At 39.7% G+C, this 22,526-nt stretch overlaps 4 protein-coding genes across 6 annotated transcripts; 3 read left to right on the plus strand and 1 right to left on the minus strand.

Moving 5' to 3' along the window:
• The first annotated feature begins 615 nt into the window (after positions 1 to 615).
• Positions 616 to 3,863, plus strand: LOC5511173 (H/ACA ribonucleoprotein complex subunit 1). Of its 2 annotated transcripts, XR_007313902.1 has the most exons (7): positions 616 to 871; positions 1,797 to 1,945; positions 2,296 to 2,355; positions 2,563 to 2,620; positions 3,105 to 3,279; positions 3,384 to 3,492; positions 3,603 to 3,863. XR_007313902.1 is itself a non-coding variant. In XM_048733214.1 (6 exons), the coding sequence occupies exons 1-6, from the start codon at positions 745 to 747 to the stop codon at positions 3,614 to 3,616; spliced, it is 429 nt and encodes a 142-aa protein (XP_048589171.1). In that variant the 5' UTR covers positions 618 to 744; the 3' UTR covers positions 3,617 to 3,863. The 2 variants fall into 2 exon arrangements, 1 of the variants encoding a protein (XP_048589171.1); XM_048733214.1 differs by lacking the exon at positions 3,105 to 3,279 and having other exon boundaries at positions 618 to 871; positions 3,384 to 3,404.
• A 221-nt stretch (positions 3,864 to 4,084) lies between these two features.
• Positions 4,085 to 8,281, minus strand: LOC5511178. Its single transcript, XM_001631537.3, has 4 exons — positions 8,006 to 8,281; positions 6,753 to 7,062; positions 5,491 to 6,413; positions 4,085 to 4,775 (listed from the first exon to the last, which is right to left on the minus strand). The coding sequence occupies exons 3-4, from the start codon at positions 5,587 to 5,589 to the stop codon at positions 4,539 to 4,541; spliced, it is 336 nt and encodes a 111-aa protein (XP_001631587.2). The 5' UTR covers positions 5,590 to 6,413; positions 6,753 to 7,062; positions 8,006 to 8,281; the 3' UTR covers positions 4,085 to 4,538.
• A 450-nt stretch (positions 8,282 to 8,731) lies between these two features.
• LOC5511176 lies at positions 8,732 to 12,531 on the plus strand. 2 transcript variants are annotated; one of them, XM_032380472.2, is made up of 2 exons: positions 8,732 to 9,004; positions 11,741 to 12,531. In XM_032380472.2, the coding sequence occupies exons 1-2, from the start codon at positions 8,912 to 8,914 to the stop codon at positions 12,005 to 12,007; spliced, it is 360 nt and encodes a 119-aa protein (XP_032236363.1). In that variant the 5' UTR covers positions 8,732 to 8,911; the 3' UTR covers positions 12,008 to 12,531. The 2 variants fall into 2 exon arrangements, with proteins under 2 accessions (XP_032236363.1, XP_001631611.1); XM_001631561.3 differs by lacking the exon at positions 8,732 to 9,004 and adding an exon at positions 9,953 to 10,168.
• Positions 12,532 to 13,048: 517 nt separating this feature from the next.
• On the plus strand, positions 13,049 to 18,733 carry LOC116617610. Its single transcript, XM_032380471.2, has 2 exons — positions 13,049 to 13,440; positions 18,092 to 18,733. The coding sequence occupies exons 1-2, from the start codon at positions 13,125 to 13,127 to the stop codon at positions 18,202 to 18,204; spliced, it is 429 nt and encodes a 142-aa protein (XP_032236362.1). The 5' UTR covers positions 13,049 to 13,124; the 3' UTR covers positions 18,205 to 18,733.
• Positions 18,734 to 22,526: the final 3,793 nt, after the last annotated feature.

Here is a 22,526-nt window from a genome sequence, read left to right on the forward strand (position 1 = left end):
TGGGTTTAGTTTCATTTAAAGATTTTATTACTTTGTCGTTCCCTGGTGTGACAGGTGCAGTAATTTCCGTTTTCTTTGTTAGATAATTTTGTTTTGAATTTGCCACCCAAAAAAGTTAAGTAATGATCTCTTAGCTCAAGTCCGCTATTCCCTTGCAAAGTGCAGTTTATCTAACACCCTCGTTAGATCTATAAGTTGATTTGTGCGTGAGAGCTTTCTATAAGGAAAACGCCTGTGAGGGTGTACCTATCCCTTCCCGTCCCAAAAATATACACAACCCCTCTTTTCAAGCCATGAGATAGATAATTTATTGAATTTATTGTAAATAGAAATATAATTGAAAACCAATTGTAAAGTTTGTTCTTCAATGTGAATGTATTTGGAGCAACGCCCGTGAATCGAAGATGAAAAGGTGCCAAATAAATTAATTGAATTGAAAAAATTGAATTGATTTGAATCAAAAATTGAGGTTTTCAAAGCAAGTAAAGCGATAGACGCTAAGAGCGTGGACGGATAGAGCATGGAGATAGGGCAGGAATTTGTAATGCGAAGTTTTCGATGATCAGCGCTTCAATGGACTACCTGTGTTTTATACTTTGTGACCAAGCCTTTAGACTGTCTGGGTGGTCGCTAAGTTGCGTCCTCGTGGTCTTTACAACTTCGAAGAGTTGTTGTTGTTTAGCTTTATTTTTATCACAATTTCATCGTTTCGATTGCATTTGGCACAGAGTGGTATACCCGAGAATGAGTTTTCGAGGTCGCGGACGTGGTGGTGGTGGCGGTAGAGGTGGATTTCGTGGCGGAAGGGGGGGATTTCGTGGAAGAGGTGGCGGAGGAAATTTCCAGCAAGGACCGCCCGAGACGGTCATAGGTACGGTTATCCAGTCGTTTAATGTTCAATGTTTGGTCTGTAGGCCGTAAAATATAGCACTTAGTATCAAAATTTGAGTATTAAGTTTGACTATCGTAAGACCCGTTAATGATTGATGTCTGGTTCGAGAGTAAACTTGATAAATTGCAACCATGAATGATGAGCATTGTTGCTTTTATAAAGTACAGTTAACCTCGATATAGTGATATCGCAAGGGGCAAACTAATTCCATCGTTATATAGAGACGATTTCCAATATGTATTTTTGTTAGGGGGACCATAAATCATTATTGTTATACCAAGAATATTGCTTTATCGAATATAATTTTTAATGTTCCACTTTATCAATGTTTCCTTGGCATTTATACTTGTTCTTGTCAATCAAGCAGTCTCCATGAAGAATAAAGAGTCCAGTTGCATGACAAATCCTCTAAACTCCAACTATTGCTTAACCAAATCCACTTTGCTAGGAAGTTTTATGCTAGGAGCTGAGGAGACTCCATTTAGAGACAGAGCAGAAATTTTCAGTATAAGTGAGACATTTGTTTTCAGTTCTTTTGACTGGAAAATTTATGCTATTCTAATGCTGTGCAGAAGTCTATTACAGATGGTTTGAGTTTCCTCTTCATCTGTAATCTTGTTGTACATGTTTTGCTGATCTTTAAAATCTTCTTCTGCTACTTAAAAGTTCAGTTAGCCTATTTGAAAACATATTAATTCCTGACTTAGTGATACAAGGGAGGGTTATCTTTATTGATTGATGAAAGCGCTCCTCTTTAGAGGTAAGAGGAGTAGTGTTGACAGATTTCTATGGAAACCGATTGATTGACGTCTACCAAACATCTCTAATGTAAAGTGTTTTGTGTTGACCTGCACATGTGACAGAAGATGAGATTAAAAGTCTTTATACTGTATTCTATCAACAGAGCTTGGTTCATTCAATCACCCATGTGAAGGTGATCTAGTCTGCAAATGCACCAATGAGAAAATCCCTTACTTCAATGCCCCTGTATACCTTGAGAACAAAGAACAAATTGGCAAAGTTGATGACATATTTGGGCCAATGCAGGACTTTGTATCTTTTTTTCAATTTTATATATATCATATTTATTTGGTTTCTCAGATCAGATTATACTAAAGTAGAATAAGTAGAAATGTTACATTACTACTAATATTATTGGTTTTATTAAGTAGCAAGGTAAGATATTTTTTCTCATTGCAAGTAGCAAGGTAACATGTTTTTATCATTGCCAGTTGGCTTGCTCAATTTTTTCTGGAATATTATATATGAAGATAAACAATTTATTTAAGATGTATGGAAAATAAGCCTGTAGTATCATCTTGATATTACTACCTACTACAGTAGCCTGTAGACTTGATAAGCAGATTTTGTTTTTGTTGTTATCTTCTTAACCGTCTCTACAGTTCTTCTCTGTCAAAGTCTCTGATAACATGAATGCTTCCTCGTTTAAAAAAGGCCAAAAGGTAAGCATTGTGTGAGGTTAGAAAGTTACTTTAAAAGAAAATAAACCACTTATCCATTTGTATTTCCGGCATTTTGCCTGCATTCAGTAATGCACCAATCTTTATCTAGACATATGTCTTTAAAAAAAACATTTCCTCTACTCTGAAAGTGCAGTTCTGGTTTGCAAGGATGGTTTAAATTATATAATGTTCTTGTTTTTTTCTCAGTTCTTTATTGACCCATACAAACTTCTTCCTCTAGCAAGATTTTTACCCAAACCTCCTGGTAAGTTTGTACAATTTATTTTACTATATTGGGTAATTTTCTTCAAAATGTCATAGTGCATCTTAAACACTGAAGAAAAACAAAGTGGTACATTTGGGACAATAGACTGGTTTTAAAATTGAGATTTCCATTTGATTGAACACTCCAGTTATGAATTCCTCTGTGCCTGCTGTTTGTAGGCACCAGGGAAACGTCAATACAGTAAAGTACAAGCCTTTGTTTTAGGCAAACAGTTTGTAAATACCAGCGAGATCATACAGAGTTTTTACATTGTTTTATTCAAAACTCCAAGGAACTTGTTGGTTTGGGCAGGAAATTTGCGTCAAACCAAGGCTCACAGTCTGTCTGTCAAGCAAGTCTAATGGGATTCGAAAATTGCTGTTCTTGTTTGACCATGCTTTTTATTTGTTGGAAAGATTTCAATGCTGTTATAAAATTGCCATCTCGAGTTCCCAAGCCATCATTAACATACATCTTAACATAGGTTCAGGTCCTTCAGGAGGTGTCCAGAAGAGAGGCGGAGGTGGGAGAGGGGGTGGCGGAAGAGGCGGGTGGCGGCAGAGGAGGCCGTGGGGGAGGGGGATTTGGGCGTGGTCGTGGGGGACGAGGAGGAGGATTTAGTCGTGGTGGGGGAGGCTTCGGAGGAAGAGGTGGAGGAGGTATGTTACATTTATAGCTGTTGCAAAATTTCTATTGCATTTTTTTTCATTATCGTTATTGTGAGTAAAATGGTCTCAGCATGATATTTCTATTTCTTTTTCAGGTTTTCGGGGTGGAAGAGGAGGTAAATGACCCATGTTTTTGAACATTCATTTATTTTGTCATTACTTTTTGTGGAAATACGAGATGGCTCTTGACTGATGACATAAGAAGTGAGTTCTGAGATTGTGACTTTTCTCTGGGCAGTTGACGACTGTGTAGGAGTGTTTAGGTTATTGATTTTATTAATTTCAAAATTCTAACAGAAGCATCTTTTTAACAGGCCATGGAAGGTGATAGGGAAACACAGATCAGTCTTGGATTTGATCAAGAAAGCTAGGCAAGAGTACAATAATCAGGCATATTGTATTTTTATCTTTGTACATACTCTGGATGTCAATTGAATGGTCTCAATATGTAGTATTAGTACCGTGCAATGGACCAATTATTTCATAAACAATATGTCGAATTCCAACTAAAGATATTGTAAAGGAACCATGTGAATGTAAAAGATTTATAGCTTAAGCAAAGCAATTCCACCTTCCATGAATCTTCCTGGTGTCACAATGTCCAAAAATGTCTCAATTACTGCTGTAAATGTCATCTTCAGGGCTGTAGCAGGCATTGAAATACTTTGGGGGCAACATACAGAAACATTAAGATCATATTTGGGTCAATGCCACGCCGATAATGGTCTGTTCTTTGGGACCCCAGTGCCCCACCCCCTGCTTCGACCCTGAGATTGGATGAACGGCGTACAAGTTATATGGTTTCTTCTGTTCTAGGGTATTATTTTTATTAACATTTTTATACAGTAAAAAACAAATGTCTTCTTACTCTAGTATTACTCATTGTATTAAGGCAATATACAATTACGGTAAACATTTCAGTCTTTCATTTTGGCTCCGCTTCTGGTGGAATTTTTGCAAATTGATTCTTGGATGCTTGCCTTTTACAGCTATTGTGGCCTATGCGCTTTGCAATACAAGCATTAAGGGTCTGCTACTAGGAACTCTTGGTGTTTTGATTGGGCAGGCATTTTCTGTACCCTAAAATTAAAACATTTGTCAAAATTGCGTATTTTTGTACATTCCCATAGAAGGAAGTCCTTTAAAGTCACAAATATGTTTCTATTAGAATTTATGACAATTTATAATACAATGAAATTATCGTTTGACATGTTGGCCTTTCAATTGTTGTCGGGTAAACATCCCGTCTCTTATTTCCTTCGATCCCAGTATGCTTGGTCTATGCCTTTCTTAGCCTCGCTTGCATACGGCCTGTTGATTAGCCTAGCGTCATGCTGAAGGTGGTTATTGTGCAAGTCCCGCCATTGATGGGTTGGCTGTGGTTTCGGCGGGATAAGTTGTCTGTAATCACGCGTCGCCCGCGGGTCTCGAGTGGTGGCGCGGGTCCCTTCACGCGTTTGTGACCGGTCATCCGTTTGTTCTTCGGCCTGCGATCAAATATCCAAAACAGATACGCGTTCGTTAAATAATGTCATCAACTTCTGTCAAACACCATGTGTCCAACATTCAAGTCATTAATTGATCTGGATGGTTGACTAAAGGTTTTAAATAGAAGCCTTCAGTTCTGGCAGCTGTCTGAAATTACATTTAGTGGACAACATTTAAAGCCTGCAGGAGAGTTTTAATGAAACAAAATATTAGGGTAATGACCTTTCCTCAGATTGCGAGGCGAAATACGAAAAAGGAAAAAAGAGTTGAATGGAAATTCATTTTCTGCATGCAACTTTTTAAGCATTTTTATGTTGTGCATACCGATCTTCTAAGCTGATAAGAAATGTTTTCATGCGTGTGATGAATGCTTTTTTTCTAAAGAATGCCTTTGAAGCCAAATGGGTTCTAGGGTCAACATTACCCAGTCAAGGATGCGATAGTTTTTATCAAGTTTCGGGTTTCACTCCAAACTTTGATGTGTTTTGCTCCTACGCGAATGCAGAATAGATTATTTGATTGAAATTTGTCCTCGCCATGGTTTACTTGCAGGTTATAATTGGTAACTTATCCTGTCAATATTTACTAACGTTATAATTAACGGAATGGAATCGTAAACAGTTGTTAAGTTGAAAAAGAAATACGGCCGCTTTGATACAAAGTAACTAAAACACTTTGCATATATACCCCATTTAGTTGAACAAAGTGACTAACCATTTTCTTTGCAAGTTTTTCCAACGCGTCGTGTTTTCTTTCGATTACTCTTGCTTTCCTTTGCGCCTCCATATGATACGCGATATGATAGGACCCCATAGCTGACCCTGTGTTGTGTATGATTTAAATTTTGGAGAATTGTTCTTCTAAGCTTAGATCACGTAGAATTGTAATTGCCGTCTACTTCTTATGCGTGCGCAAGACTGTCATTGGTAAGATTCTGTGGATCGTCATTTGTACCTAAGATGGTGATGGTCGCTATGGGCTGTCACTCACTATGACGTTGTCTGCATTGAAAGGGCATCCTATATGTCATTGTCTAAAGTAGTAGCCTTATAATTGAAAAAAAGGGTTTAGTGCTGGCTTTTTTGGTCTCGAGAGAACAAAAATTCAATTTTCCCTAACAAGCAAAGACGCGGACTAATTACCATATTGCTATTGCTATGCTAACGAGCAAATAAAAAGTGTGAATCTGATATATGTATATAACAAATCTGTCAAGAAGAATAGCAGCAGCAATTGTAAGTGCACTTTGAATTTTTTTTTTCATACAAAACGCCTAGAGAGATGGGTATTCCACGCTAGAATCAAGAGGAAATAAACGCTTGCGAGAAAGCTACTGAAATAATTGTGTGCTTTTATTATTATTATTTCATTTTTCAAGTGTGTGTTAGATCCACTCGTCGTAGAGGCGAGGGCCTAAGGTTACGGTGATGGTACCAGCGAAACCGAGTCTCTGGGGCATTCAGGCTTGCAAACTGGCTAACATCACCAGGCGCGGTACTGGGCTTCACGACCGAAGCTTGTGTTTGCGCGGGAAAAGAGGCAGACGCGCGCGTAGCTGGTCGTTTTCCCGCGCTGGAATGAGTGCCAGTTCTTGGACTAGTGTTCTGTGCTGAACTTAGATAAGCACGGCTATGCTCCTGAAAAAGGTTAAAAAAGTTAAAACTACATAACAAACAAATCTTGTTTGGCAAAAAAAACTCAATTGCAGCTTTTTAGCAATGTAATGTTAGGATTATAGACCTATTTTGTAGACTGCGCGATAAAAATATATCCACAGACACAAGAAGCGTAAGTTAAGTTAAACAGTTATAAGGCTTATTAAGGTCAAAACGTAGCCGCATATCAGTTTGCAAATCATATGCATCTGCCTAAAGCTTAACTTCTTAAAGTTTACTTGCCCAATTCGTAAAAACTGTTTTATTACCACCCAAAATGACTACTTGACAACTTTACATAAACTTCTATACGTTTCCTACCGCGTCCTGCTCTCTGGCTTTCGTCCTCTTGGCCAGCCTTTGTCTTCTTTGTGCTTCCATTAAGGCAGGAAGGTGGTATGACATGGCTGAGTAACCTCTCTATCATCCCCTCAGCTCAAACGTACGATACAGAGTAAAGAATATTCAACAAGTAAAGGCTTTTTAGTGTTATTTTCTTGTCTCACCGTTGGCATCACTACTCGGTGCCCTCTCTGCAGCTTCAAGTACGTTGTCAAGAAACTCGATATAGCAACTTGATTTTTAGGGTCAATCCATCACTCAGGAATTGGTGGTAAAGGGGGCATGGCTGCTAACAATAGAAATGAAGAACAACTAAACCATAGAGTATTAAATGAACCATACCTTTATATAACTTTTATTGGTCTTGAAACATTACCACACGTTTATGTGCGCTAGCCGCGAGAATTTTGTATAAAATAATCAGTCGCCAATATTGATTTTTATAAATAAACTGCTAAAAATAAAGTCCCAAGGAACAGCTTAAATAACTTTTCTATCTAAGTGTGAGTGACGTCTACTTTTCTATATGGCAGAGGAACTAGCCACTTGTCCGGTGACGGATACGGTAGCGGTTTTCCTGGAAACGATTCCTGAACTCATCGGGCCTGGACGATACCCTGGACCCCAGTACCGGAGGTCCAAGGCTGCGGAACTGGGGTGCCTGTGGTGCTATATGAGGCTTGGCAGCTCTGCTGTTTAGGTCACGTGACTGTTGTGCCGAGGATGCTACTCGCGTTTCTGGTCGTGAGCCCATTGTCTGTAGCCTTTAAGTGTCATTTACTTCGACAGACTTTCGGGACAAACAATATAATACACCGTCGTTAACGAATTTTGAAACGCTCTTTAGTAAATTATTATTAACCCCCCCCCCCCCCCCCCCCCCCCTCCGAGCGTTGGTAAATAGGTTGAAAACTCAGGTACAAGAAAAAAATACACAAATCTATTTGTTGGGCTATATTGTCCAGTAAGAGAGTATCAGTTTCCCTTGTAGTGTAGACCACGCACTAATCATAGCACTGTTCAAAATTGAGATTCGTCTCACCCAGATCTGTTTTTGTTTTTAAACAAAATGGGATTCTCTGGAATGTGATATATGTTGTGCATCTTTTCCTGCTAGAAGATGCCTCTTTTTTCAGGTAATGTGCATCGTTGCAACAGCTGATTAAAAACGGGTACATTATTTCATGTACCAGGAAAACCTAGATTATAAGGTAGACGAAAATGTTCCCTACCTTCTGAGCGATCATCTTGTCTTCAATCTCTTTCTTTTTTGCGTTGGCTCTTTGCTGTCGTTGCGCCTCCAGATGAAATCCCATTATGATACATATAGAAAAAATCAAGAACTTTTCCAAGTTACAAAGTTTACTAGAATGTCTGGCAGTCCTGTGCGTAAACAGCTTGTTTGTTTGTTTGGATTCCAGGCGTTTGTTCTAGGCGTGTGTGTATGTGTGTGACTTGGTTTCGTTTTGATTTAATTGATGCTTTAGCAAACTGTTGCTATGTGATTGGGTCCAGATCAGACCTCATTAAAATATGCTATTAGTCTTATTCAAAGCAGTGGATCGCTAATCCCTTATGTGCCGTGTCGACTGCGATCAAAAGACTGATGTTTATCGTTCAATATTACTTTAACTACTAATGCCACTCCTTTGGTCTAATAGTTCCTCTATGCTGTTTCTCTTAAAACCGAAAATCAGATGATAATCTCACTCAAAACCCACATTCACGGTATATTTTCTGCGTGTCTAATTGCCACGCATTTACCAATGTCTTTTCAATGCTAACCGTATCAACCCTTGAAAACCATTTTCTTGAGACAATAAAAGCTTAATCATTAGAGCCCTTTTTGTTTGTTTGTAGACTAGAAGCTTTATGGCCCTGAGATCATTGTTTGACATCTAATCAAAGTGCTAATGAAAGATATTCCCAAAGGGATCGACAAGCTTGTTTGCTTTGCCGTGCACTTTGCTAAATCCAGTGGTTAGCTGGAAGGACAGGAAAGAAGCCAATATAGTGCTCGTGAGAGCCAATATAGTGCTTGAAAAAGCCATTGCGCTGCACCAAAAGTTAAAAAAAAAAGCCACTACACTTATCAGAAGTTTAGTTATCCTAGAATTTTTTTTAAAAAGGCAGAGAACATGTCACATATCGCATTTCATCTCGAAGCTCAGAGAAAACAGCGGATTATCGATCGAAAGCACACTGCTATGGCGAACTTGGCGATGGAACAGGTTAGTCATCTACATATCATATCTTAGACAGCTAGACGGTGAAAGTATATCTACCCCCCGTCTTTTTTTTAACCCTTGGCCCGGGCCCCTTGGTCGATAAAAAAAAACAAAGAGTAAAACACAATGGAGTCGATACACACATCTACACAAAAGTCAATCGCCCCCTTTTTTTTCTTTCATACATCCTTTATTGTTCCCTGCTAGCAGAGGCCTCCCTATATTATTTCAAAGAAATTTTCAAATAGAAGGATAAAAGTAAAAGATGGCATTCTATTTCTATATTCATCTTCTTCAAATAGAATATTTCTCAAGAGCTTGGATTAAGAAAACCTTTTAATCTTACAAAAAAGCAAAGGTTGCTATAAAATATATGGAGAAACCTGAAAAAAATATAACCCCCATTTTACGCGTTTCCAGGTTTGTTTACAATTCCATGTTTATTGTTTACAATGAGCCTGTCTGTCTCTAGTGTCAATTACAACTCATTTACATAATACATTTATTGTGAAATAGATGCGGAGTGATAAAGGTTTTTGGTCAAATCCCGAATTTTATAACATCGCTTACAGGACATTCTCATTTTTGGACAGGTGGAAGTTTCTGTTTAGGCAACATATGGGCGTCAAATTTTCAAAAATATATGTCAGGATCTTGTAAAGCTAAAAAATAAAAACAAATGGGATAGTGGAGGAGATGAGTTGAGGAGGGGGCCACAATTCTTGTAGAGGAGGGCGAAATTCAAAACTCACATCATCGAGAAAGGCTGACATTCTTGTAGTCTCCCGTTTAGCCGTTCTTTGTGTCGGCGTCAAGAAAGAGCATCTTTTTATGTGGCCTTACGGTCACTTCAACTCTTGAAGTTATTTTATTTTGACGCAAGTTGAAGACTAGAACATTTTCCTTTTTTTTTTCGAGATGTAGTTGTTTTCAAATCTTGGCTTCCATCTACTTCCGGTCGCAGTAATTTCCGGTTGATTATCTCTGCCGTCATGCTTTGCGGTCAGGCCACTCCATAGATACCGTCACCAACGCAGGGCAAGAAAGTCGCGAAAGTGAGCTGCTAATTTCGTAACGATGGCGTTCGCGTATCACATGGAAGCTTTGAGAAAACAGAGAATATTGGACCGAAAACACACTGCGCTAGTTCGATTAGCAATCGCTCAGGTATGAGTCAAGTTATGACGTTTAGAATGCAACACGAAGCCATTCTATCTAATGTGACTTCTGGAATGTTTACAGGCAGAAAGCCAAACTTGCCAAACTTGATTTTCGCTGTCGTTGAAAAGTAGATCTGTGTGAACTTTTATTTTCGGTAAAATCACAACTATTTTGATTTTTTTATCGATCAAACAAGAAATGAGATCTACACATTTACAGTAAATCGCAAAAAATAAACATGAGCAAAATAAAAATATTGATATTGAGCATAAGAATATTGATAATAAGTCTCTTTTGCTACCCAAATCTGAGATCTTCAAAGAAGTTTCTCGCTTTGGCTTTTATGGTACTGGCATTTATTAAATTTATTATTCTTTTTGACTGAAAATGTTGTTTACCACTTTCTTCTATGTTTTATCACAAAAAGTCACATGCTGAACAGAATTTGCATATTAATTCAGGCATTTAATTGGTCTACAAAATTTAGACAATATATGTTAATTTTTTTGAAAAAGGATTTAAAAAAACAGATAGGGGGTATAAGCTAGGAGTGCATCAACCTAAAGCCAAAAAATGGAGATTGAAACCTTTTTACATTCCTGTCAGACTTTTCATGTGCTTTTCCTTTAATTGTGTATGAACTTATACAAATTAAACTATGTGATATTACCAGCTAGGACAGAACAAAAAATGGTAAGTTTTGCCAAAGAAAGGTCTGGTTAACTTCAGTAAGCTTGAATTTTTGCATATATTGAGAATTGGAAAATTTCTTGCCATTTTTTTGCTTTGTTGACAGCTAGTGCTCCTTTATAACATAAGAAATAGCACACTAAATATATGGTATTCTGCTGGGTTGGCTAGACTCATGTAAAGCAATGTCTTGTCTTATTAACTAATTCCTAGTTTCTACAATGACAGGCCCGTAGCCAGGGGGGGTTCGGGAGGTTCAGACGAACCCCCCACCCGGCTTGAAGGACCGCTTAGAGCAAACAAAAAAATATAATGTTGGCTGGATATAACGTGCACGAAAATTTGTCTTTAAAATGACTATAAAAGTCTTTTTAAAATATATTATATTTTTATTATATTTCTATCTTTTTATTATCGCTACATTTAAAAAAATACCCCATTAATAACATCTTAAATACAAGATTGAATTTATTTGAAGTATTGATTGCCTAATGTAATAAGGTGAGAGGAGGGGTTTGCCGGAAATTTGGTCCGCTGAAATGGAAAACCAACCACCCCGCTCGAAATCCTGACTACTGGCCTGAATGATCTATGCATATTTGTGGAACATATACAAATCAAGCAAATCCTGACTAAGGGTCTGGCTAATGGTTGTGTGTGTGTGGGGGGGGGGGGGGAGGGGATGCAGCCTTAACCATCAAAAAACAGTTTCACCTTAATGTGTTGCATAAGCAGTGCATTGCATTATCTTTATACCTTTTCATAAAATCTATGACTGCACATCTTGCGTCAGCAAGTCCTGATTATAATGCCTGTTGCCCCTTCAAAAACTATATATCTGCTAGTCTTTATGCAGAACCTTATAATGTTTTTCATCCATTTTTGCAGGCTGAACAAGAAAGAGCTCTAAAAGAACAAGAGCTGAAGATGCAAAGAATGAAACTAGAGCAAGAGAAAACCAAGTCCAATGAGAGAGAGCATTACCTCAAAAGTATGGGCCGCACTGGGAAAACAGGAGTCATCAATGCTAACTACACAAACATGCTGGAGGATCAAAAGAAAAGAATCTCACAAAAGGATCTTCGACATCAAGAGAAAGTTTTACGAGATCATTGCCTATATATGGGGAATGTTAATGAATATTTTATGGCATGACACAGGTCTGGTTGCATAGCATTATAAATAGCACAAAACAAACTTGAGACAACTTGTTTCAAGAGAAAAATAACATCTTTCCTGAAAACCACAGTGCACAGATATGACTTCGCTTGACACTCTCATACTTTTTCATAAAGCAATGTTTTTAGTTAGGGTTAAGGGTAAAATTTGCATCAAATTTTGATAGGCTACTACTTAATTGCACTTGTTAAGACAAAAAGTAGGTAAAAGAAGTTTGCTTTAACAAACTTGACATTGCTGTTGCCAAACCAACCATAATTCATTTCGTTGGTTGTGTTAAAAATGAGATGTCAAGTGAAAATGCTTGTTTTTACACATAATCAATTTGTAAGATATTGCTCAGATAAAATCACAATTTTATATTTTTTTTGTAATACACACACACTGGAAGCGTACAGGTGGATGTGAACTTATGAGTGTAGTAGCTAGCGGTGTGAGAATGCTTGAGCTATTTTGTAAAATCTAGTCTGTTAACAGAAAAAATAAAGGTAGAAATTTGATCATGTTTGTAACCAACTTCATCTAAGGGTACCCTGGGTACCAGAGCCTCCAAACTTCTCTCACCCAGTGACGCTCAGCCAAATAGTCGAGCGATCGTCACGGCATTTTGGCTGAGCGTCACTGGACGAGAGATGTCCAGAGGCCCTGGTAGCCAGGGCAAGAAAAGGGGAGGTTGTGGGACAGAGTTGACCCCTCCCTCACGGACATCGGATCTTTGGTGTAAAAATAGGTGATATACATAGAAACGCTTGTGTATACTGTCCTATAATCTATTCGACGTGTGTTGACAGCTTGATTATTTAATCATTTAAAATTAGATACTTGCAACCTTGTACTAGGGCCATTGCGTTTCTCGCATTTGAAAAAAATAAAGCAAAGAAAGAGAAATGCACAATATAGCCCAACGAGCACGGTCTGTCGAGACAGTTAAAAACCTTATTATGCTAGCCGTGCCAAGATGTTAATGAGCTGATGTGATGATTGCTTGACCAAATCCCTCGAGGACAAAGAGAAAGACAACCTGTCATGAAACTCTATAAAATTGACCTCGGACGCGTTGTTGCTATGACGAGGCAGCATCGGAGCTGAGAAGATGTCGGAAAAACTCCGCACTCGAAGCAGACAGTCATCTCGTCCTTCGTCTGCTTCAAGCACACTGACCAGCGAATCCGAAAAACTCGAAATAACCTTAGCGTACAATGAGAAAAATTACAGGTTAAGGCTCCCAGGAAACGCGGACTCGAAGACGATTAGTGGCATTATCAAACGCAAGACGGGAGTTAAGGGTGCTTTTTATATTCATTACGGTGATGGTGACGACAATTATAACTACTTGCACTCGTCAAGTCTAACAAGCGCTAATATTTGCCGACTCGCCGGTTTGCCTCTTGAGATACGAGGAGGAAATTGTGAGTATCGTGATATTACACAATCAGTGGTGTCTGTGGTGTGTGTAATTAGGCCTCTATACAATCAACTATAAGTACTCTTAGCATGTCCAAAATGGACACCTGGCGTACACTGCGTTTTTTAGTTTGAGATGATACAATACGTGTAAGTATTTCCATCATTCCTTTAGTAATAAGTTTGAAATAAGAGAAGGTTTGTTTTTTCTGCGTAGGTCGAGTGGCGGGTCCGTTTTATGTCCATTCCCTTGGGATACATGCATGGCGAGGAACCATGACCCAAATTATGATTAGTAGCGGCTAAAAAGGTACTGCTCGAATTATACTTTTTAGACACTAGATACATAGTCTTAGGATCAGACGACCTTTTTCTTAAAAGGGTTCTCTTTCTGTTACACACATTCAAACTCAGCCTAACTTGTTCGTTTTTTCGCGCACCTATACCCACCCAAATTAAGACCAGCGGTCTGAGTTCGTCGAGATTTCTCGGAAAAATGATGTTTGGGTGCCCTAGCTCAAAATTAAACTGGAAATAGGTATGGGTGACCATGATATCCTGTGAAAGTTTGAAGCAATTTGGATAAATATTTTTGGCGATAGAAGCCGAAAAGTAATTTTTCGTCTCCCGCACCCGGATTTGAGACAATTTCGTGGTTGTTAGAAAAAGACTAAAAACCGGTTCGCAACGCGTGATAAAACAACTGCAGCTTAAATAAACCTAAAGAATGGATAATAAGGAACTCCCAGGCTGAAGGATAAGCTGTTCTGTCAGCACCTTATTATTTTACGCGATTTTATTTTATTTTATGTTTTTAGATGACTTTGAAAAGCCTTGAAATAATCGTGTAATATCGCCGATGAGATGTGGATTTGGCAAAAATGTTTGCATTCATCGAAAAGAGCATCATTTCTACTTTTGATATGTGAAATAAAATTTAGGGGCAAATAAAATCCGACTTTTTTTACAAGCCGAAATATGACCCCCACTTGATCCTAATTATAAACAAATGCCGACACTCACTTTTTAATGCCTCGCTACCAAAAACTTATAAATAACAATTAAAACTCCCCAAAAAAAGGATGCAATATAATTCTTGAAAATACTGGTATTTCATCAAATATTCTTGTCTCTCTGATGTTTATATGCTTTTCAAGATCATATTTTCATAACATATTAAAATACAATCCCCATGCATGATAATTATTATCGGCACTAAAAACTTCTGGTTCTTTATTCTTCCGCTTCATGAGCATCACAAAACTTTTTCCCACGAAAGTTATTCTTAAATCGTCCTATATTTATTTCTTTCCATCCCTCGTTCTATAAGCATTATAATATTTTCTTTCGTTCCCTACTTTCGTGGACTAGAAACGCGTACCATCTTCTGCTGTCGTGTTGTTATGCAAATTCGAGGAGTTAATTTATTCAACATGCGTTCATACAAAGAAATCAAGAAAAAATAACAGTTGAAGCTTTTCTACTATTGTTTATGATATAACCAACCAATTTCCATTCCCCAGGTAAATTGAGTTATAAAAAGAAAGTAAGAAAAAATAACAGTTGATGCTTTTACTATTGTTTTCAATACTACCAAAAAATTCCATTCTTGTCAGGGAGCATATGTCCAAAAAAGCTCCCTAGGTAAATTTTGAGGTTACTTTTCTGTTTTCATATTTTCGCGAGTTAACTTAGGGCCTAATCGCACTAGGAGGACAAAATTTGTCTGGCCGGGATAAACAGCCGTCCAAATTTTGTCCTAGCCAATCGATTGGTTTGTTAACCAGTAAAAAAATCGCTTTCACTCTTCACTTTACCGGCATACTACAAGCAAGACAACGCAGGATTCTATCATTGCGCGTAAGGTGCAGTAAACGCTTATTGCAAGCAGGTAATTATTCTCTATAAGCGCTTCTTTACTTTGACAAAGTCTCAGGCAGGAGATCAAAGGACCAGAGGACTGAGGAGGGGGGAGGTGTGTCTTGCTCAACCATAGGTACCATTTGGAAAAAGAATAATATTTGAAAAGCCTTCAATAAGGGGGGGGGGGGGGGGGGGGGCGTTTACCCGGTGTATTATAGCCACCATCTTGGATTTGAGCAAAAATGAAAAACGAGGGGAGTGGGAGGGGAAGAGGAGAGAGAGCCTTCAAGCCGCATCCTGACCAATCGATTTCAACGTTTCCGGGCTCGTTCAGTGACGGTGAATTCGATAACATCAAGCGTGCTGTCGAGAGCAGGGCGAACGCCGCTGAGCCAGAACCCGCAGTCAGCAGCAAGGAAGAGCCTACCACAAAGCTATTCAGCTGTCAAGTGCGTGAAAGGCTATACACGCTTGGCTTGGTTAGACCGGCACACACTAATACGGCAAATGCGAGTTTGACAAAGAAGGGGAATGCATATCTTTGCCCGGGGGGGGGGGGGGGGGGGGGGGGGGGGGATACTCTCTTAAAATGTAGACGGGGGTAATCGTCATATCTTTTAGGGTATAACATTTCTACCAACTGCCATCTCTTAGGGGGTGTTGGAGGATTTTTCAGATTTTGCTATCTCTTAGGGTGTAGAATTCGTCCAACTGCTATTCCTAAGTGGGTGTTAAACGTTTTTTTTTTTCATTCTGTTATCTCTTAGGGTATAAACTTCGATTAATTGCTTTTCCTAAGGGGGTGTTAAACGGTTTTTTTTTTCGATTCTGCTATCCCTTAGGGGCAAAAATTCCTTCGACCTCACCCAATTTTCCATCTCTTAGAGGAAATAATTTCTGTTGACCACGCCTAAAGTGCCATCCCTAACGGGTTACAATCAATTTTGCCGACGATCACCCCCATCTGTTTTTATCGGAGTTCCCCTTCCCGGCAAGCTTGGCTACCACCAAAAAGTAGTCGGGAGGAGGAGGGGGGCGTACCATTAATTGGGAATGAAGTGATAGAATCAACAAGCTGCATCTCTATACAGGGGAACGCCGATTAAATCAGCGAGTTCCTATTACCGGGCCATGTACAGGTGTATTATTTCCGAAAATAACACAGGGTGCGGAGGCAGTAGAGGCTGCGGAGGAGGCAGCCGCCTACTTCCGTACGAGAGCTGCCATCCTAGATGAATGCCAACTAAATCACCCAATAGAAGCGAACGGCATCGACTTGTGCCACTTGTACTCCAGGTCCAGGCTCACCTTTCTTTTAGTGGCCACCCTTCCCACTATCTGCAAAGAGCTGGAGCTTCAAGTGCCCGGAGCAACCCGACGCAATGCTTCTTTTGTAGCCACGCTCGTGGATGTTATTCGAAGATGTAGTTGCGCAAAATAAATCCACGATTTCTTGGGTCCCGATTATATTTTTTCATGGTTACATGAAATAGATTTCTGAGTCGGTTATCCTGTGTTCTGTTGTGAAGACCAGAGTAAGTTTTTACACTTCAATACTCTCTTTTACTAAAAAGGAGAACAGCTTACGGTGAGAGGCCACAATATCGCAAATGTCTCAGCGTTCTTGCATAATTTGTATTTTTATTTGATCAAATTTGTAGTTAAACAAAGGCTTTGAAAATAAGCAAACTTTAACAATTTGATCAAGCTTTTTGTTTAATTACAATTTAAAACTGTACAAAATTATGTCAGTATCGCTTGTTAATTAAATAAAAACATGCAAAACTCTCATTTTCTTCTTTTGGACGTTTTTCTTTTTAATAAGTAATTATCAGAAAAGTCTTATTGCAGTCATGGTGAGGTATTTTATGCTTGTCGCTTTGTTTGTCACGCTTTAATTACGTATGCATGGCAGCAAACAAAATAGTATCACGCGAGCCTAAAAATCGAAATTTAATGCAATAAATGCTATGAAATTATTACCATTAAATTTTAGTATTGCCGACAGTATATTTCTTTTGATTTGAGCGCTCTTTCTTGTTTTTCTGGAGATTTGAAGGCGTTGTTTGAATGCGGAAAACCCGATACAGTAGTCGGCATTTGTTTATAATTAGGGTCAAGTGGGGGTCATATTTCGGCTAGTAAAAAAGTCGGATTTTATTTGCCCCTAAATTTTATTTCACATATCAAAAGTAGAAATGATGTTCTTTTCGATGAATGCAACCATTTTTGCCAAATCCACATCTCATCGGCGATATTACACGATCATTTCAAGGCTTTTCAAAGTCATCTAAAAACATAAAATAAAATAAAATCGCGTAAAATAATAAGGTGCTGACAGAACAGCTTATCCTTCAGCCTGGGAAATCCTTATTATCTATTCTTTAGGTTTATATAAGCTTCAAATGTTTTATCACGCGTTGCGAACCGGTTTTTAGTCTTTTTCTAACAACCACGAAATTGTCTCAAATCCGGGTGCGGGAGACGAAAAATTACTTTCGGCTTCTATCGCCAAAAATATTCATCCAAATTGCTTCAAACTTTCACAGTATACTGAGGTCAACCATACCTATTACCAGTTTAGTTTTGAGCTAGGGCGCCCAAACGTCATTTTTCCGAGAAATCTCGACGAACTCAGACCGCTGGTCTTAAGTCTTCTCTGCCGGAGTAATTTTTGTTATGTCTTGGTGCTTGTCTATCCCTAAGGCCCCAGTGTTAATTGTAGTATTCTATTCAAACCTGAAGTACGTAGTATTTAACAGCTTTGATTATAATATGCATAATTTTTCATAGGGATAAATAAAGGTGGTGATGCTATCTGGTATTACTTCAGCCAAACCCCCAAACCTGATGTGATCAAGAAATTCAAAGAACTTCAACACAAGCCGCGTGACCTGCCGCCATAACTAAAGCTTGGTTCCCATATAGGCGTAACAGTCGTAATGATCGTGAATCCTCACGACCCTTACGACTGTATGAAAAGACTCGATAGGACGACCCTTACGACAGATACAACCGAAGCGACGAGTCGTTTCAAGGTCGTCAGAGTTAGAACCAGACCAAGGCTAGCGAGGGTTTTTTTTTTGCAGATGACTGTTACACGACCCTTACAACTGTTACGACTAAATGGGAACAAGGCTTATAAGATCTTTGATCCACCATCTGTGCAGGACTGGCAGCCAATCAGTCCACTATGGCCTTGTGTGTTAGCCAATCATCAATCAGAGACTGTGCTTGCTTATCCAAGCCAATCATCAATCAGAGACTGTGCTTGCTTATCCAAGTTATCTGCCAATCAGTAACAATAAGCCAATCAAACACTGTGTTGACTTATCAGGTACCTGTGTTTGCTAATAAGCAAATTAGACACTGGACTTGCTGTAAGGCTATTCAGGTACTGTGTTTGCTAATAAACAAATAAAGCACTGGACTTGCTATAAGGCTATTCAGGTACTGTGTTTGCTAATGAGCAAATTAGGCACTGGACTTGCTATAAGGCTATTCAAGTACTGTGTTTGCTAATAAGCAAATTAGGCACTGGACTTGCTGTAAGGCTATTCAGGTACTGTGTTTGCTAATAAGCAAATTAGGCACTGGACTTGCAATGAGGCTATTCAGGTACTGTGTTTGCTAAGCAGTACCAAACAAAACCCAGCACTTCCGCAATCAACTTATCAGGCAATTGGGTTAGCCAATGAGGTACAGTGTTCGTTAACCATTAAAAAAAAAAACAATTAGGATCAAAACAATCACGCCCTGTTAGCCAAACAACATGGTGTACAAGCGACGTCTGCATTGATAGACCAGCAATTTCGGCTGTTTTGGCCAGTAATGCTGACTCTTATTTAGTTTTGTCAATCCGGGGGCAAACCTGTAAAGGAATTGCATAGTGTACAAATGAGGGTTAGGAGTCTTTCGTCGTTGTTTGGTTAGTGTTAAGCCTCTGCTTGATACGTTAGAGTGCGTGACAAACAGAAAAAAGGGAGTCGTCTTTATTATAAGGTCCCTACTAGACTATTTGTTGTTATGTATGAATACGTGTAGTATAGGAGGTGCCTTGGACCAATCGCTATTTTGTTTTTGCAAACGGGACCAAGGAATGGAATGTTAGGAATGTGGCAGGTGGCCAGGCCTGGGGTCAAGGTCAGCGGTTGGCCGTGCAAACGGGACCAAGGGAAGCGTGTGGCCGTGCAAACGGCTATGGTTTAACCTGTCCTTGTTGTCGAGCGTCGTTGGGACAGAGTTGGAGGGATTACTTTGACGCATCGTCATGGGCTCGTGCATGTTGGTCAGAGAAGTGTTTCCCGTGCGTGGGAGCGTGTTGGTCATTGTCCTCCTCCACCGTCTGAGATAGAGCAAGAGATTTACCAGGAGTACACGAGAGACCCGGAGTCGTTTATGCAACGTGTGGGTTTGCTATACAGTTTTTTAAGATTCGATTAGAGGCGAGCGACAACGAGACGTTGGGGAGTTCTGAAGAGGAGGAAGCGGGCCGGTAGTTAGTTTTTAAACGAGAGAAAAAAAAAGCAAACGCTGTAGTTGTTCCGTGTTTTTTATTTTATAAAGAAAGATGTAAAGTTATTAAAAGACTGTGTCCACACCCAGCCGCTTGGTACATTCTCTTCCTTTTTGCCTCTTCGTCCTCTTCACCATCTAAACTGTTGGGGTCTGGACCTAATGGAGGTACAGCATGGCTCGCGCTGACAAATCGCGCCCACACCGGCACCATTGGGTCTTGCGGAGGAGACTGCAGCTTGACACGCTCTGGTTTGACCACACTGTAGCTTGTGCTGGGTGTAACCATGCGTTGCTCCAACTTGGAACTTCCTTTCACCATCTGCGTCTTCAGAGATGGCAGGCCCGCGAAAAACATGGGACCCCATACCCTGGCGGCACACCTCTCGCTCAAATTGAAGGTTGGATCGTCAAGATCCCGCTCTTTGTCTCTCAACCACCAAAACGTATTGCACGGTGGATTAGGCTCTCCCACGGCGCACGCAAAGTACACGCGATTAAAATTCTTCTCCGATTTCGACACCTTAATCGCGCAACGTAACGGCTCACCCTCCAACACGTGCTCACAGTACGGAACGTACTCAATGGAAGGGCGAGTGGCGAATCGAGACAACTCCTTGTCTAACAGCGCTGACGTCTCCTCATCAAACCGCCAACCACACCCGACAACTCCTGTTTTGTACTCCCTTTGAGTGGCACGGTATACGTACTTGCCTACTCGCTTGCAGAGGACACCACAGAGACAAATGTGCTCGCTCGACATATTATAAAATATCCCAAAGGCGAACTAACCCCCCAACACAAGCAACCCACTCTCTTATACCACCAATCTCTTCGCTTGATCCCATTTACTAGACCACCCGCCTACTGGTACCCACAGGCTACCCGCTACCCTTGGTCCCGTTTGCACGGCCACCCGCTGACCTTGACCCGTAGGCCTGGCCTCCTGCCACATTCCTAACATTCCATTCCTCGGTCTCGTTTGCAAAAACAAAATGGCGATTGGTCCAAGGCACCTCCTATACTACTAATACGACTATCCCTCCCTTTCTTTAGCTCTATCTTCTCTGTGTTGTTTAGTCTATTCCGCCAGCCAATCTATCAGTCTCCCATCAGTGTTTATCTACCTACATACTGTATTTCTTTCTGTTTTCTCGGCTGTTTCGTATGCCCCCTCTTCCTTTTTTCACCCGAGGATACATAATGAGTAAAATTGGTACCGCGATTTTCCTCATCAAATGCCAGAAAACCGGATTTGGGTTACCGGAAACGAAATTCTAACAAGGAACAGGGCAAGGTTTGGGATAAGCAAGTGTCAGGGGACGGCTCAAGGGAGGAAAAGCAGCCGGGAAAAACCTGTCTTATGCTACATTCACACCAAAACCATGTTTAGTTAAACAAGGTTTTTCTTTGCCTGATAACTTGCCAAGTTTCTCATTGTGTTGAGTTCTTACTAGCTAAGTGATCACTTAGTAACATGTACAGCACAGTCTATTCAGTTTTGTTCTTGGTTCTGTCCACTCTTGGGAGATTGACATTTAAATCAGTTTGATTACGATACATAAACCACCTTTAAGTGCTAGTGTGAATGCGGTATTAGCTCAACTCTATATACCTTAAAGTTCTTAAAACCTTTCACTTATATCAAACTAGCCAAAACAGAGCATAGATAAACTTTCAAATTCTGAAAAGTGTTTTCTATTGCAATGCTACCCACAATGAAGCGAAGAATAATTTATAGTCGAGAATTGTATGCGAAAAAAGAAAATATCGTTTTGTTGTATGTTTCCAAAACAGCGCGCTCGTGAGAATGTCGTCATTCTTAATTGCGAATGCAGCGCGCGCGCACAATGCAAAAACAATTCAAAGACTAATAAATATCTGCTAAATTTTGCAGGTTTGTTTCCTGAAATTAAATAATTATTTGACTACACAAATGACTGGACCCGGGCCTTTCAGTTCACGGCCTTTTTTTCGAAGGTTGACTAAAATACCTCAACATGTCAAACATATTCCCCACGGATAGTGTCCTTCGTATGTATTGCCTTATATGGGCATAGATGCCCATATGTAGAAGAGCTAAAGTTTTCCCCCGTCCCCGATCTCCAGAAAACATGGTGAAAAAAACTGATTCCTGTCAATTTGAGACTCGGGGGAAAAAGTATTAAGCAAAACTTGCTCGCTTGGTCAAATCTTTTTCTTACTAATCCTATAAAGTCCTTAGAACCAGGCCACCGCGAACGCCTGTATTATAGGGTCCATACGAGCCACATATTTGGAAAATGAAAATATAAAGAATTGACAAAGTCTATAAACTTTGAAAGGTTATATGGTGACTTGTTCCCACTAACAAACACAATCAGGTGAAATTATAGTCTTTTATTAGTTGTATAATATTCTTGCTATCACAACACTACTAACGCTTGGATAACCGTTACCGCTGTTTTTTATCTTTTGTGAACTTATCGCAGGGCCGTATAAAAGGGGGTGGGGCACTAGGGGCATGTGCGCCCCCCAATATTGTCAAAAATTATAAAATGATGTAGGATCCAACATTTTCTTAATGTTTCTATATTGTGACCCCCCCCCCCCCAATCTTAAGTTGCCTACTACTGTCCCCGTATCGCCCTTTAAAGACTAGTTTTAGGGGAAATTGTTGACAAGCATACAAGTGTTCGCAAAATGTTAAAAACTGCAGTACCAAGGACATTTT

Source organism: Nematostella vectensis, chromosome 10 (genome assembly GCF_932526225.1).
Source record: "Nematostella vectensis chromosome 10, jaNemVect1.1, whole genome shotgun sequence".
Classification (NCBI taxonomy): domain Eukaryota; kingdom Metazoa; phylum Cnidaria; class Anthozoa; order Actiniaria; family Edwardsiidae; genus Nematostella; species Nematostella vectensis.